The sequence below is a fragment of the Puma concolor genome, chromosome C1, assembly GCF_028749965.1.
Source record: "Puma concolor isolate L17-30 chromosome C1, mPumCon1.1.hap2, whole genome shotgun sequence".
NCBI lineage: Eukaryota > Metazoa > Chordata > Mammalia > Carnivora > Felidae > Puma > Puma concolor.
In genome coordinates, this window is record NC_141674.1 from 7,394,259 (window position 1) to 7,409,926 (window position 15,668).

Sequence of the window (15,668 nt, forward strand, 5' to 3'; positions counted from 1 at the left end):
GCTGGCACAAAGTAAGCTTAAAAAGAAGGACGGGCAGGAGAGAGAGAACATTCTCGTAGAGGGAATAGCCAGTGTGTAGTGCCTTGGATACATTTACATATACTGGGTATATTTAACCAGTTAGGAATTCTTACAAACACAAAAGGCTACTGCTGAAAGATATTATTTGGTGGGCTTTCCATAATTATCCTAGTTTTCACCCTGAAGTCAACAGAACAATAGCATCCCAATCTCTCTCTCCATTTGTTGGAGGAAAATCCAATACTTAGAGTTTTTCTGATGACTTGCAAAATGTCCTTGTTGGAAGCTCATATACAGCCTGGTTTGGGGAAGAGGAGGGCCAGTTCAGGAAATAGTATTGATACTTGGCCTATCTGCTGCTGACAGAGATTTTCCCGAGTCAAAATGCAATCCGAGTTCTAGGCCCATAGTGTTACAGGAGACCTTTTTATGTCCACTTTACTGCCACTAGAGCCTTCAGGGAAGGTCTCCCTCATACCTTAACTGTCAGACTCTAAGGATTTTGTTTTTATCGGCAGTTTGGCCAGCTTGTAAACTGATTTTTGAAGGAAATCTCAAAAACAAGCCAGTCACTAACAGCCAGAATTGTGTGATTCCACAAGAAGGAACTATCTACATGGGACACTTGAAGTAGTTGAGATCATAGAAAGTGGAATGGTCGCTGCCAGGGGAGGGGGACAGGGAGAGTGGGGAGTTAGTGTTAGTGTTTAGTGGGTGTGGAGCTTCAGTTGTGCGAGGTGGAAGGAGTTCTGGAGACGGATGGTGGTGGTAACACAACAGTGTGAATGTGCTCCCTCCACAACACTGAACTGTTTGCTTAAAAATGACTCAGACGGCAAATTTTATGTTCTGTGCATTTTACTATAATAAAAAGTTGCAGGGGGAAATGAAAAACAAGAAAAAAAGTCCACAAGATAAAATAGTAACATGTTTTCCACCTGAGGATTTTTAGGTAAACCGGCCATCTTCCTCTTTTCACTGAAAGGGTCTTCACAGACCAGAGAGGTTTTCTAAGGGGGAAGAAAGTAGCCTTTTATTTTGAAATATTTCAAACATACCAAAAGGAAAGCTAGTGCAATGAATCTTCATATACCCGTATTTGTGTATTCTCTTTTCTGAATCATTTGAAAATAAGTTGCAGGCACCATGGAGTTTACCCCCCAGATACTGCCACGTGTATCTCCTAAAATCAAGGACATTCTCTTAACACCATTAACCTAGCCAAGAAATTTAATACTGATTCACTACTGTGTAGTAGACTGCCCGGTTTCAGGTTTTCCTAATTGTCTAAAAAATATAAGTGTTGGAAGTATGTGTGTGTTTTAATCCCAGATCCAAGCGAAGCTTGTATATTACCTTTGGTTATGATATTTCTCTTCTCTTTCATTACATTGGTATTTTTCAGTAGTCTCGGCTACGTGTGGCGTTGTCTGATTCTTTCCTCAAGATTAGATTTAAGTTAAGCATTTTTGATAAGAATGCTGTCAAGGTGACACTGTGTACTTCCCTCACATCGTATCGGTAGACAAAATGTCAAATCGTTCTATTATCAGTAATGTTAAAGTTTAATCAATTTAATGTGACATTTCCCAGCTCTTTCTCTTCCTTATTAACACATATGTATCTAGGGTAGTCCTTGGGATTCTGTGACGATTCTGTTCTCCATCCACCTTTCACTCCATTGTGTTAGCATTTCTTAATGATTCTTGCCTTGACTCAGTTACTACATCTGAGGTTGCGATGTAGTGATTTTCTAATTGTCAATCCCTTTGCATTTATTTATTAACTGGCTTTTTTCCCCCAAAAAAGGAGCTCCTTTCCCTCCTCCCCCTTTCAGTATCACTGTGGACTCATGGATTTCTTTTATATTCAGTGTGCTATATTGTGTTTCTGTGACTATTATTTACCTGCCAGTGGGATTCTGTGTCCTTTAGAAATGGCCCCATCAGTCTTTGAGTACTTCCATCCTTTCTCGCACAAGACACTCTGGGCTCACCTGTACTTTCCTTCAAACCTGGAATCTGTTGTTTTCCCAAGGAGCCCTGGTTCCTTTTAGTGGGGACTGGTATTTAGAACCAAGATCTGCGTACTAGATATACTTAGAAAATAAATTTTTTAAAGCATTACCTGTCATTTTGATTGTGTGTGTTATCAATTAAGAGGACTTTCACATTTGGTTTTAAATGGTTCATCATTTGGTCCTTCCTTCAGTCCTGTGTGGGAGGCAGATCATTTTAAAAATGACAAAATGAGGTGTAGAGAGGATTTAGCTTGCCCAGAATTTTAAGACTAGTAAGAACAGGTGCCAGGAGCCACACTTTTACCTGCAAGCTTAATTTTTTTTTTTGCCACAGTATATAGTCTGCTAAAAAGTGTGCTTTGATATCTGTGATGCTGTGTCGCTGGCTCCTGCTCACTGCCAGCTCCACTAAAGAGACAACGCTTCCTTTGTGACTCTAAGTGATAAATGATGAGCCTTGAGAATATTTACATCCTCCTTAGCATCGCCATTGGAAGCTCCTTTTGTAATAGACTTTGCTAGGAGGCTTTCAGTGGTCCTTCATACTGAATAGAATATTTGACTTGTGACTTGGAGAGCTCTGTTTGACAACAGTACATGGTCATACCTAAACCCTCTGTCTCATGACAGCCTGTAATTGGGTCACTCCAAGAAAGCAGGAAATCCAAGTAGTAGATCTTAAAATGCTGTGCTTATGCTACGATATGGTATTTTATTATGTGAAGGTCTCTGCTTTTTCAAACAACACAAGCTTTTTAAATTTGTTTTTTGGTTGTTGTTTTTGGTTTTTTTTTTTAGTTTATTTTTTGAGAGAGAGAGAACAGGGGAGGGGCAGAGAGAGAGAGAGAGAGTGAGAGAGAATCCCAAGCAAGCTCCACACTGTCAGCACAGAGCCCAGTGGGGCCTGAACCCACGAACCACGAGACCATGACCTGAGCCGAAATCAAGAATTGGACACTTAACCGACTGAGCCACCCAGGTGCCCCTGCAACACAAACTTTTTAAAGTTAACGCTCCAAGGAACCTTTTTAGACACTTTTTCCTTAATCTGTCCCCACCATGAAATTTTAATCTCAGATACCTAAGTACATCTGTTTACATGCCGTGTATACATTTGTGCTTTATATATAAAAAGTAAGATTTTTTTTGTATCCTTCAGAAGCCATTCTTTGCCCTCTTCAGGGTGATACCGCCCTCACCGAGAACGCATGGAGTAGATGGAGAAGTGAAGGATAAATCTGATGTGTATTACAATAATATGTTTTGTTTCATAATAGTATATTTTAGAATATCTTTCTTGAATAAATACAATCTATAGATTATTTTGGTTCTAATAGCACTGTGATCCTTTGGTTACCTGAAGGCCACATCGTACAGCTGCAAAGACAATAATATTTCATCCACAGAGAGCTTCAGAGTCCATAGTTCCCATCCAAACAGCTAGATAATCAGAATTGTTGGTGATACTGGTGAATTTTCCAGTATTGTTTTTCCCTGGGATTCCTTGATGTGTGAAGGTACTACTTAAGTACTACTGTTGAATAAATTTAAGGGGCACCTGCGTTTCTCCCCCTCGAAATCCCCCCCATCTGGACCTGAGCCCCGCATAAAGAACTCTTGTGTCTGAGGGAATAGAGAGAGACTGCCATTAGCTTTCCTCAGCACTTACCCTTTACACACCATCTTGTGTGTTTTGTGGGTTTTTCCTATGTATTTCTGTGTCTGTCTTTTTATTGTCGCCTCCTGCCTCTGTCTTCTTTTACCTTATGCTCTCTCTGCTTTCGCCAGTACTGCGCTCATCTCTCCTGCCCTCCCTCCACTTCCCCCCTCTCCTACATGTCCTCTCCTCTGTTTTCATCCAGGACTATGAGAGTAAGTTGCAGGCCTTGCAGAAGCAAGTTGAGACCCGCTCCCTCGCTGCCGAGACAACGGAAGAGGAGGAAGAGGAGGAAGAAGGTGAAATCTAGGGATGGAAACTTCCTACTGTAGATCTTTTGGATCTGTACTATCAGATTAACCCTTTTTTGGGGTCAAAGCTGGATTTGATCATAGGTGACCCTACCATTTATTGATATTTTGCCGAGCCGGTTTAAAGGTGATTCAAGAGACTCTCCATTCTACAGACTGTGCTCTCTGACGTGGGAGCGGGGCTGGCAGTGTTCCCGGGGCACAAGATTTCTCAGCGTGGTCTTCACAAAAATCTCTTGGGCAGTTTACATGTATGTTTCATATTACTGTATATATGAAGTTCATGTATATGTTGCAGATAAATTAACTTTGAAGGAACTCTATGTACTAAATTCATTTTTTAATAGTGAAGTAAAATTTTGACCTTTTTGCTTCCTGAACTAGCAAGAAAAATAGATACACATGAAGTTGCACGATATACTGGAGGACTTTCCTTTATTATAAGCCCTATAATAGATACGTGTATTTTTTTAAAGGAAGTGTATTTCTTTTCTTTTTTTAAAATTTTTTTTTATTTTTTATTTTTTTGAAGTATATTTCTTTTTTTTTTTTTAATTTTTTTTTTTAACGTTTATTTATTTTTGAGACAGGGAGAGACAAAGCATGAACGGGGGAGGGTCAGAGAGAGGGAGACACAGAATCTGAAACAGGCTCCAGGCTCTGAGCTGTCAGCACAGAGCCCGACGCGGGGCTCGAACTCACAGAGTGCAAGACCGTGACCTGAGCCGAAGTCGGCCGCTTAACCGACTGAGCCACCCAGGCGCCCCTGAAGTATATTTCTTTAATACATTGCTTTATTTACTTTTTTGATGTTTGTTTATTTATTTTAAAAGAGTGCGGGCCTGAGCAGGGGAGGGGCAGAGAGAGAGAATCCCAAGCAGGCTCCACGCTCAGCACAGAGCCCGACGCGGGGCTCGATCTCACGGATTGTGAGATCATGACCTGAGCCGAAATCAAAAGAGTAGACGCTTAGCTGACTGGGCCACCCAGGCACCCCCGTACTGTTTTAAATAGCAGGATTTTTTTTTAAGTTTTCTGAAATGTATATGCTACCTTCACAATATCAGCAGAATTTAGTAAGCGTTACTGACAAGAAGAAGACAAAAGCAAGTGAATGGAGAAAAACTGGACAATACTTTAACTTGAAAAGAGAGATGAGGTAGAGGAGAGATGTAATTGCTACATAGTTAGGAGATCACCATTAATCACGCTTCGTTTGCCCTTTCAGTCCCTTGGACACAACATGAATTTGAGCTGGCCCAGTGGGCCTTCCGGAAATGGAAGTCTCACCAGTTTACTTCATTAAGGGACTTACTCTGGGGCAATGCTGTTTACCTGAAGGAGGCCAACGCCATCAGTGTGGAACTGAAGAAGAAGGTACGGAGGGCAGGAGAACATGGGTCGTCCGGAGACACAGCTGAGTCCGAGGGGGTTCGTGGCTCCCAGTCTTGAGCTGACCTTTCCCTTGGGTGAACTCAGCTGCTTTTTGCTATGAAACAGGTTTATATGTGCCTTTCTTTTACATATGTGCCTGGAACGTAGTAGATACTAATTAAATATTTATTACATGACATTTTTAAAAGAACATGTTTTCTAGCTTGTTTACAGAGGAGACTATATTCCGACAAGAGCTAGGGAAACATGTTAGTAGGAGAAAGCTACTCTTGCGCTTCTGAAATTCTCAATTTGCTTTTAGTTCTCTGCCGTTACATTTACAGCTGCAAGTCCTAAGTGCCCCTCCTCCTCTAGGGTGTGAGAGGCAGCTTCGTGCAGTGGACAAGCGCTCTGCCCTCAGCCGGCTGGATTCCAATTCCAGCTCTCCTGGTTGCGTTGACTCTGACGGCCCTGTGCCTCCATTTCCTCATCCATAAAATGGGCTTGGCAGCAGCCCCTGCCGTCTAGGGTTTTGTGAGGGATGAAACAGTGAGGACACGTAAAGAGCTGGAATAGCTCTTGGACGTGGTAAAAGATGATAAATGTTCCCGATCTTCCTCATTACCGAACCGTCACACCGCATCTCCGATTCACGTGCTGCATCCCACTGTACGTGCCACCGCCGAACGGCCTGGGGGCCGCAAGGTGATGGGGGGTGGGCAGTGTCACATGGCAGGAGAGAGCACAGACTGCCCGGCTTTGGGGAGATTCAGTCTCTTCCCCGAGGGCTATCGTCTAGTTCTGTAAAATAGGGATAAGATGTCTTCTTCATTCACATCTCAGCAACCCATTTCATTTTGTAATTATTTATCTTCTCTCTTCAAGTAGACAAAATGAAGGCACAGACTGTGTCTTAGATGTCATTAATATTTGTAGGCGAAAACGCGGGGCAGTAGCGAGAAATAAATGACATGGTGCTTGAAAAGCACTTACCATACAGTGAACACTTTTAAGAGTAGCGCTTGTGACCCTGGAATTTCGAACGGAAAGCCAGCTGTGACGCTTCCACCCCCTCTCTGCGAGGCGCTCGAGACAGACTCGCAGGTCCCCCCCCCTTTGTTCTCTTGTGTACGTTCTCAAGAGTCTTCACTCAGTCAACAAAGGTACGTGCACTGAGGTTTTAGTTTGTGTGAACACACTGGGCCAGGGCAGGAAAGCAGAGTCTGGAAATAGCTTCATTTGACATTAGGATGGTTCTCTACGACTAATGTACAAGCGGCCATATTTTCCCCCGTTAATCGCAGGCTGTTTGTTGAGCACCTACTACTCGTTTGACCTCTTCCCTGTGGGGCGTGATTCTGTCGCCTTGTTTCTGAAGCTGACTTGCTGAAAACACGGAGGCCATTTGCATGGTTTATTCCGTTCACGTAGGTGCAGTTCCAGTTCGTTCTGCTGACCGACACCTTGTACTCCCCTCTGCCTCCGGAGTTACTTCCCACTGAGGTGGAAAAAACTCACGACGACAGGCCTTTCCCGCGGACGGTGGTGGCGGTAGAAGTGCAGGATCTGAAGAATGGAGCGACACATTATTGGTCTTTGGAGAAACTCAAGTATGGAAACATTCCTCATGAAGGAAGTGTTGTTTTATTTAGGGAATAATAGTGACTTGCTCAGATGGGCTCCCTCAGACTCTCCGTTCTGTGAGGAGGTCACTGTTGCATCCTTTTCTGTGGTTCTGGATGGTTTGGAAGTATCTTCCATGCAAGATTTAAAATGTCATTGTGACATTTACTGTCCATCCATTTTCTTCTAAGTGAGTGGATCCCACTCTGACACCTTTGTCATTTGTAGATATGACCTAAATTGTCCCTCCGTAGACCCTCTTACATTTTTTCTTTTTTTTTTTAATTGTTTTTTAATGTTTATTTATTCTTAGAGAGAGAGAGAGAGAGACAGAGCATGAGTAGGAGAGGGGCAGAGCTAGAGAGGAGCACAGAATCCGAAGCAGGCTCCAGGCTTTGAGCTGTCAGCACAAGAGTCTGACGTGGGGCTCCAACTCACAAGCTGTGAGATCATGACCTGAGCCGAAGTCAGACGCTCAGCCGACTGAGCCACCCAGGTGCCCCTCTTACGTTTTCAATGCTCCAGTCTCATGATACCTGTTTCTATCTTGGATGTAATAACTAGTCATCTTTTCTGTTCTGGAGGATGATGAGTAAAAAATAGGAAAGCTATAATGTAGTTTTCCTTTGCATTTAAGTTGATGACATATTTTCTACCGTTGGGTATATTGGAGGTGTCATCTACCATTGAACTATATTTCTCCTATAATTCAGCAGAGGTTAGGTAGCCATTTTTTTTTGCTTTCGGTGGCTTGTGTCTAGACTCAGACACTTTGGATACTGAGTGTTTGAGTTTCTGTACTTCTGGCCTTCATTCTTTTTTAATATCATTAAATGGTGGAAGCAGCTTTTGTTTTGTTTTGTTTTTAAATCTTGCATGGAAGATGCTTCCAAAGTGAAATTGTAATACAATCTCATGATATTAACCCGGTGCACTTTATGTTTGTGTGTGTGCAGGCAGAGGCTGGATTTGATGCGAGAGATGTATGACAGAGCAGGTGAGGTGGCCTCTGGTGCCCAGGATGAAAGCGAAGCCACCGTGACTGGCAGCGATCCATTTTATGATCGATTCCATTGGTTCAAATTGGTAGGAAGGTATGTGATGATTTCATTGGTGTCTTCTTTTTAAATAGTGAATGGTTTTGTTTCAACCTCAGCAGATATTACAGAAAGTTAAAAGAAAGTGTATAAAAATGCTCCGTGTAAAAAAATTTAAAAAGGTTCCATGTATAATCTTATCCATTCATACACAACCACTGTATTATTTGGTATATTTCCCTTCATTTTATTCAGCGTGCGGATTTAAGTCTCAACTTTCGGCTAGAGTAATTCATGATCTTCCTTGCCTCTTACAGTTGAACAAGATAGATTTATTTTTTAAAGTTTATATATTTTTGAGAGGGAGGGAGGAAGGGAGAGAGAGAGAGAGAAAACGTGAGTGGGGGGGGCAGAGAGAGGGAGAGAGAGAGAGAGAGAGAGAGAGAGAGAGAGAGAGAACATGAGTGGGGGAGGGGCAAGGGTAGAGGGAGAGAGAGAATCCCAAGCAGGCTCCACACTGCCAGCCCAGAGCCCGACATGGGGCTTGAACCCATGCACCAACTGTGAGACCATGACCCGAGACAAAGTCAAGTGTCGGACTCCCAGTGAACCATTCAGGCACCCCTGAACGAGACAGATTTAAAAGAAAACCTGTGTCTGTATCCTGCCCGGTTTAAAATCAGTATGACTTACAGCTTACCAGCTTGCGACTTCTCCATGATCCGATGTGTCCTCGCTTTTTTTTTTTTTTTTTTTAAAGCAGTTTATCTCACGATAGTCTTTGTAAGGGTGAGCCAACCACATACCTTGGTCATCCTCTTGAGCCTCTTTTGTGTGTACGTAAATTTCAACATGTAGTGAAAACAAATAATGCCTCTGTGAATCCATACTGAGTCCAAGTTCTTAGATGTTTAGAATTTTAAAAGCAGAGAGATGTTAAGTTTTAGCTTAATGATTTCAGAATTTCAATTGTTTTTTAATTGCAAAAATTTTCTGACAGTTTTAAAGGAACTGGGTATAAAGGAGGAGCAAAGTCATAGTATTTTGTAGAAATGAAGTTTAAATCCTTTCCGTTCTACTCCTCCAATAGTGGAGCGTTTTTCAAGAGTTGAGTTGGCCAAACACCTCTCACCCAAGCAAGGCACGAAACTTGCTTTGCTGTACGCCATTCCATCCATCTTGTTTTCTGCTCGGAGATGATGTGGGAATCGGGGTAAAGATCTAAACCATATTTTTGCACCAAATGTTGGGTGGCTCCTTTGAGGCCTGGCCGCCGATCTTTTGTGTGACCTGGAAAGTAGAAACATTTTTACAGCACACTATTCACCTGAGATCTTCTACCCGTGTGTTTCCTTTGCTTTTCTTATTCTAAGGATCAGCCCTTGTTGCCTTTCACCTGAGCCAGAGGATTTATGCTGATTTTACCCTTTGCTTTTCCACTCGCTTGTACCGTGTTGGCTCCCCAGTGGGTTCTGTCCTTTTGGCACCTGTAGCTTCCTGTTTAACCAGCTGTTCCTCTCTCCTTGGCTGTGTCCGTCGGCGTCTTCCCTGGTGCCTAGCTCCCCCATTTTCCACGGCTGTGTGAACGAGCGCCTTGCGGACCGCACACCCTCCCCCACTTTTTCCACGGCCGACTCCGACGTCACTGAGCTGGCTGACGAGCAGCAAGACGACATGGAGGATTTTGAGGATGAGGCGCTCGTGGACGACACCGGCTCTGACGCAGGGACGGAGGAGGGATCAGAGCTCTTCAGTGACGGGCATGACCCGTTTTACGACCGATCCCCATGGTTCATTTTAGTGGGAAGGTTGGTGAGGTTATCGTCAGAAGGGCGAAAAGGGACCAGCTCTTGCGTTAACGAGGCTCCTTGTGCAATTTTGGATGGTCTCTCCTCAGCAGATCAGCCTGTGACAAGCCAGTCTGGCGAGAGACGGGCCCTCAGGCAGTGTTTGTGAGGTGCGCAGCCTGCTTGGCATAGCACACGGCGGTGTGTGAGGGCTCTAAGTGGAGGACCCCTGGTCTTCGAGTGCCCAGTAATTTCCTTCCGAAGGACGAAACCCCAGAGGAGAAAGGAATGAAAGCTAAGAGTCACAGGTTACAGGGTCGAAGAGTGTTGCTGTGTTCTGATGCTTCCGTTTTGTAGGAAGGGGAGTGAGGAAGCATGTGGGGGTGATTTGAGAGCAGAGCGAGTCCATGGTTAGGCACACCAGCCGGAATCAAGAGGACGAGAGTGGAATCGGGAGGAGTGTTAGTTTCTCTGAGTGCAAACAAGAATCAGGAACACGAAGTTTGCTTTTGTCTGAGATGGATGCCTTTCTTTGGCCAGTTTCACCGAGCCTCTTAGGTGTTTGGCTTCTGCTAAAATTTCACCTACATGCTTTATGATGAATCTCATGAAGTGATCTGTTGACACCATCAACAATGGATATTTGTTCAGCACTGCATGAAACTGCTTTGTGTTTAGTTTGATTTTCCAAACTGAGGCCTTGTCTCTGACTCCATCTGTCAGTGATGCAGAGCTCTCACGCACACCCTCTTAATACTGGAGTCTTTGTCTGAACCCAGTCTTCATGCTCAAGTAAGTTTCATTACTAATTCCACAGTGCAGCACTCACTGGATTAATACAAAAGTCTGCCTAGGTTTTAAAGTATGAAATTTAATTTTAACGCTTCATTAGAGCCACACATTTTGAAAATAGGGAATTATGTCAGTGTTAAATGGGTAAGCGCCAGTTATCTAAAAATTGAAGGGCAGTGAGTGTCCTGACCCAGTGGGGATTTTAGGTTCTGAAACTGAGCTCCTCGTGTGGTGTGGTGTCGGCATGTCCTTACCTGGCAAGGGCTACATAACTACTGAAGCAAATGATCGCTGTTTAGGGAAAGAGGGGAAAGAAGAGGTTTCTTGTAGACATGAAAGTCTCAAATATGACCGTGGGTCGTAATTTAATATTAGACAGTCTTGGGGTCTTATGACAGGGGAGGGGCATTTATTCAGTGTTCCCTTGAATAAACATGAAGGGATTATGCAGCCATGGCTGTTGTGTTTTATTAGTGTATTGCCAGGAATAGATGCTTAGTATTTTGGAGAAGATGATTTATATTAAATCTGAGAAAAGTAGTTCTACGTACAAATAATGGGACCACGCCCTCTTTGTATTTTATGGCTGTGTGCGTTCTAAAAAGGTCGGAAGTTAGAACCAAGTCTCTGTTCAAAAACGGCTTGGTCCCCGTGCCAGTTGCGCAGCTTCTAACGCCACCTGTTTGTGTCGTACTCTGTCAACACAGTGAGGAGTGTGGAGCTTCGCATCACGTGGCACTTTGGGAAGAGCACTGGCCCTAACTGTCTGAAGTCTGAGTCCTAGCTTAGGCTTAACTTAAAACGAGGCCTCTTGGGTTCTCGAGTGCACAACGATGAGTTAGGTGGGAAAACGAAGAGCCTTAAAGATCCTTTATATCTTTGAGATTCTGTCATCCACACTAGCGAAACGAGTATCTTGGTGAAGAGTTCTACTCCAAGGCATTTGTACTTTGAGTCACTTGTATGGAAAACTGAAGTCAGAATCCCACTTAATGTGGACATTCACTGGCTTTTTCTAAAATATGTGTGTTATTTTCTCTACGGTTTTATTCATTGTGATCATATCTGATACAAGTTAGGTAAAAGCAATCAACTCTGCTCTGATTTTCAGTTAAAGTGTCTGTTTGACACTTTAAAGATACACTACAGAGTCTTTCAGGAATTGATTTTTCCATGTGTTTGGTTTCCCCGGGTTCTAAGACTAACTACCTTGCAAGGAAGAGGTTGGGGGAGGAGGTGAGATCATGGCGATCAGAAGAGTGAAAGATAGCTCTTCACTTTTGCCCTCGACTACATTTCGCATCCACAACCAAAACTGATACCTGTCCAACATCACCCAGTTATGTAGCGGTCAACACCTGGGTGAGAGAAGTGACCTCTTTCCTGTTTTTGTGATTCACAAGATTGGATTTCCCCTATTGGCACGTTAATTGCAAATACGATTCCCTCATAAAATTTTCCAGTTCCTTGTGAAATTCCATTTGTAGGTTTTGTTTCTTGGCCTTGGCTGCCTCTGGTGAATTTTTATGTGAATGTTAAAAGAGCTTGTCCCTTTAGCTGTTCTCTTATGGCATGCTGGGATGTTATGAACCATCCGTCATAATTTGGGATGAAATGTAAAATATTTAAGCTAGTCTCTGGGTTAAAAGGGAGTAAAGATGGTTATTCTGATACCTAAGTCTGAACTGACATTTTTTTTCTGTAACTAGAACCATAATTATACTGATTTGTCTTATCTTTATGTTGACAAAATTTGTTTCCCTTCTTGATGTAACTTCACAGAATTTATGCTAATATATCCTTTACATCTTACCCTGTCTCATCCCTGTTCTCCTTCAGTCTGCTAGCTCAAAGTAGAAGGACTCTCAAGAATGCAGAGTATTTATTAAAATTCCAGTTTAAAAAACTTCAGAGGAGAACTTAATACAGCATTGACTTTGGGCTGAGGACTCTGTTCTGATAATAGGACAGGGAGCTGTCTGGCGACTGTGCCCTTGTGTGGCCACAGTGCCCCTGCCACTGCTATAGGGTTACAGAATTCTCTTCTAAAAAGGGAAATCTACAAGAATACTTTCTGTTTGTTCACCTTCGCAATAGCCATTGCCATGGGCAGAAAGGAGATTCCTGTCTTTAATGTGTGCTCAGACAGTGCTTTGTCGTAATGTGTGTGTGAACATGATATATGGTGCCTTCAAGTGGTAAGCTTTTTGAAAATGAGCAACAGGGGTTCCTGTTCTAAGTATAAAACCAGCTATGCAAATCAAGACAAGCGAGGAACCTAAACTTGTTCTATGTAGTTAATGTCTATCTTGAGTATAGCTTAGAAAAATTAACCTAGTATGTAAGGTTGGATGGCTTTGCTTCTCTACCTCTGGTGTAACCCATTTTTCTGGGAAATGTTCCATTTCTACTTAAAGATAGAGAGCACATCATTTTTTCTTCACTTACGTACCTAGACGTTAAGTCGTAGACCAGGTATTTATTGAGTGTGTTTACTCAGATATGCCAGACCCTCTGTAGGCAGGGGCAAGCAAAACCAGACATGATTTCTGCTCTCACAGGTTCACAGTCTGGTGGGCGAGACAGACAGATAATCACATAAATAAACGGAAATCATAGCAATGATGGAATCGTGTTATGGAGATCATTTAACACCAGAGGCGGTGGGGGTGCGGGGGGGTGGGAAGCGGGGGCTGTCGTGAGAGCGGTGTTCAGACTAAGACCTGAAGGTGTGAAATCAGTGGTGTGAGGTGGGTCGCAGCGTTCAGGGAGGACCCCAGGCAGGGGACAAGAATGTGCAGTGGCTCGGTGATGGCCAGGCGTCGAATGCCAGCAGGCGTGGCCGGAATGCCATGGAGAGACAGAGGTGGTCTGTGTGGTGCCGCCTTGGAAGTGAAACGATCCATTTGGTACCTTAAGCCAGATTCTCAGTCTTTAAACTCTGTCACAGCACTTTGATGTTTGAGAGTCTCGTTTGTAACCCTTTTTAGAAGACTTTTCATTTTTTAATTTTTATACAACAAAGTCTTAATCCTCTGCTTCTTAGCATTTCCCTCCCCGCCTTTGGAGCAGACTGAAAGGGAAATAGACTTCATTTGATCTGATTCAGTGTTTTATTTACAGTTATTTTTGTTATACTTTTCATTCACATTTCATTTATGCTCTTAGAGTTTTATTAACACTTGTTTTTCTGTGGTGTATTTTGTCTGTTTTCTGTGTGTGGTTTTTTTTTGTCATTACATTGAGTTGAAACCCCATAGATCCCCTCCATCTTCTTTTCTCTTTGTTTTAAAGTAGATACAGAGCAGGAAAAGAAGCAGAAAGCCACATGTGTCACGTTCAGTTATGTTTGATTCCTTGGTGCAAATGTTTGCTCTTTGTTTTGCCTTGTGTTCAAAGATCAGCATATACCAAGTCGGAAGACAGGAGTAACAGTGGGAACTAGATTCTATATCCCATCCACTGATTGACACGAACACTCCTAAGCTTTGTGATCGCATTTTTATCATTTAAAAAAAACCCTCAGTAGCTACAAAATAACGGAAGAAGTAAAAAGAGTGCAAATGTGCTATAGGACTGCTAGTTTGTTTGAAATCGACCATGTGAGGTCTGTAACCTCCCTTCTGTGTTTGCATTTCTGAGTTAAGTTTTGGATCCAGGAGCAAAAGCAGCCCTTTAGAGATCAGCTGTCTTCTCCCTCCCTCAACATTTGTCTCCGTGCCCTTCCAGGGTCTCCTATATGCTTGCTACGCAGAAACTTCTAGCTACAGAGCCTCTCTGTTCATGTGTGTCAGTCACCTGCCTGAAGATAACAGTCATTTCCTAGGGGAAAAGTAAAGACCCATAATGCTGTGACTTGAAATCTATTTTAGAGTAATTAACTGTGTTTCATCACATTTCCCTGCCTTTTTTGTCTCCTGATTCCTGTTTTATCTGTTGGGAGAAACAAAACAAAACACCTTTATAATTGCTTATGTTGAAAGGTGAGGCTCTTCGGTGGGCTCCCTTTTCTCCACCCTTAGCAGCATCCGTAGGGCAGTACCTCGAAAGTCTGCTTCCAATTGTTACTCTTCGACCTCCAACTAGTCTTTTTTTTTTTTTTTTTTTAACTCATCATTTTTATAGGAAGTAATTTGGTATAAGTTGGTCTTTGTCAACTGCTTTACCAAGCATTTGCATTTCTTTCTGTATCATCTGTGCTGAAAAAGCAATGGGGGCGGGGGCGGGAGGGGGCAGTCTGGGAGTACAGAACAGAAAGGTGACCTTAAGACAGGGCCCAGAAGCCAGCTCACAGTTTCTTGAAGATATTCTCGGTAACTCTGAAAGCCAGCCTCTCTGTCTGTGGGATGCTCAGATGTTTGTCTGCCGGTTTCTGTCTCCAGGGCATTTGTTTACCTGAGCAACCTGCTGTATCCTGTGCCCCTGATTCACAGGGTGGCCATTGTCAGTGAGAAGGGTGAAGTGCGGGGATTTCTGCGTGTGGCTGTGCAGGCCATTGCAGGTAGGTGACCCTCTCCTGGACTGGGAGCTGGGGAGTCTTTGCCTAGAGACAGAGCAGTCCCATTGTGTGGGGGCCACGCTTCGGTTACGTGATTGACGGGCTGCCTTGGAGAAAGCCTTTACTGCTTCCTTTTAGTTATTATTCCCGAGTATCATAAACGGATTCTATTTAGTCTGGGCTACAGCTATTTTGGAGTAACGGGATGAAGGGATCTCCTTTAACATGAAGAACAACTCTCGGATTGACTTTATGAAAGACATTGGTAAAACTGCTTCAGAAGTGACAGGATTTCCACGACTCTGTCTTGCTTAATTTTCTTGCAGGGTACTTCAGGTAGACATCTCTGTCCTTTGCCTCTCTTTTGTTGGGCCTGGATCAAGATTCCGATATTTTATACTTTTCCGTGATCCAGCCTACATTCTGAGGAAAGAATGTGGCCATTTCCTGTAGTTTTTGTCTTTTAATTTCCAAGTGCCATGTTGTGTTGAGCGACCTTTCAGCTTTTCCCCATGGAAATCTGTGGCATAGTCGCCAGGGTGGAGTTT

The 15,668-nt window shown here is 43.2% G+C and overlaps 1 protein-coding gene across 28 annotated transcripts in view; it reads left to right on the forward strand.

The window, feature by feature from the left end:
* Positions 1 to 15,668, forward strand: part of KIF1B (kinesin family member 1B) — a 146,413-nt gene that overhangs the window by 94,520 nt on the left and 36,225 nt on the right. For 12 of the 28 annotated variants that reach the window (XM_086715627.1, XM_086715631.1, XM_086715632.1 and 9 more), the window contains 6 exons: positions 3,904 to 3,997; positions 5,238 to 5,386; positions 6,815 to 6,993; positions 7,963 to 8,100; positions 9,510 to 9,851; positions 15,005 to 15,123. In XM_086715627.1, the coding sequence (XP_086571753.1) occupies positions 3,904 to 3,997; positions 5,238 to 5,386; positions 6,815 to 6,993; positions 7,963 to 8,100; positions 9,510 to 9,851; positions 15,005 to 15,123 (1,021 nt within the window). The remainder of the gene's footprint in view (positions 1 to 3,903; positions 3,998 to 5,237; positions 5,387 to 6,814; positions 6,994 to 7,962; positions 8,101 to 9,509; positions 9,852 to 15,004; positions 15,124 to 15,668) is intronic. The other 16 variants (XM_086715635.1, XM_086715639.1, XM_086715643.1 and 13 more) reach the window with 2 other exon arrangements.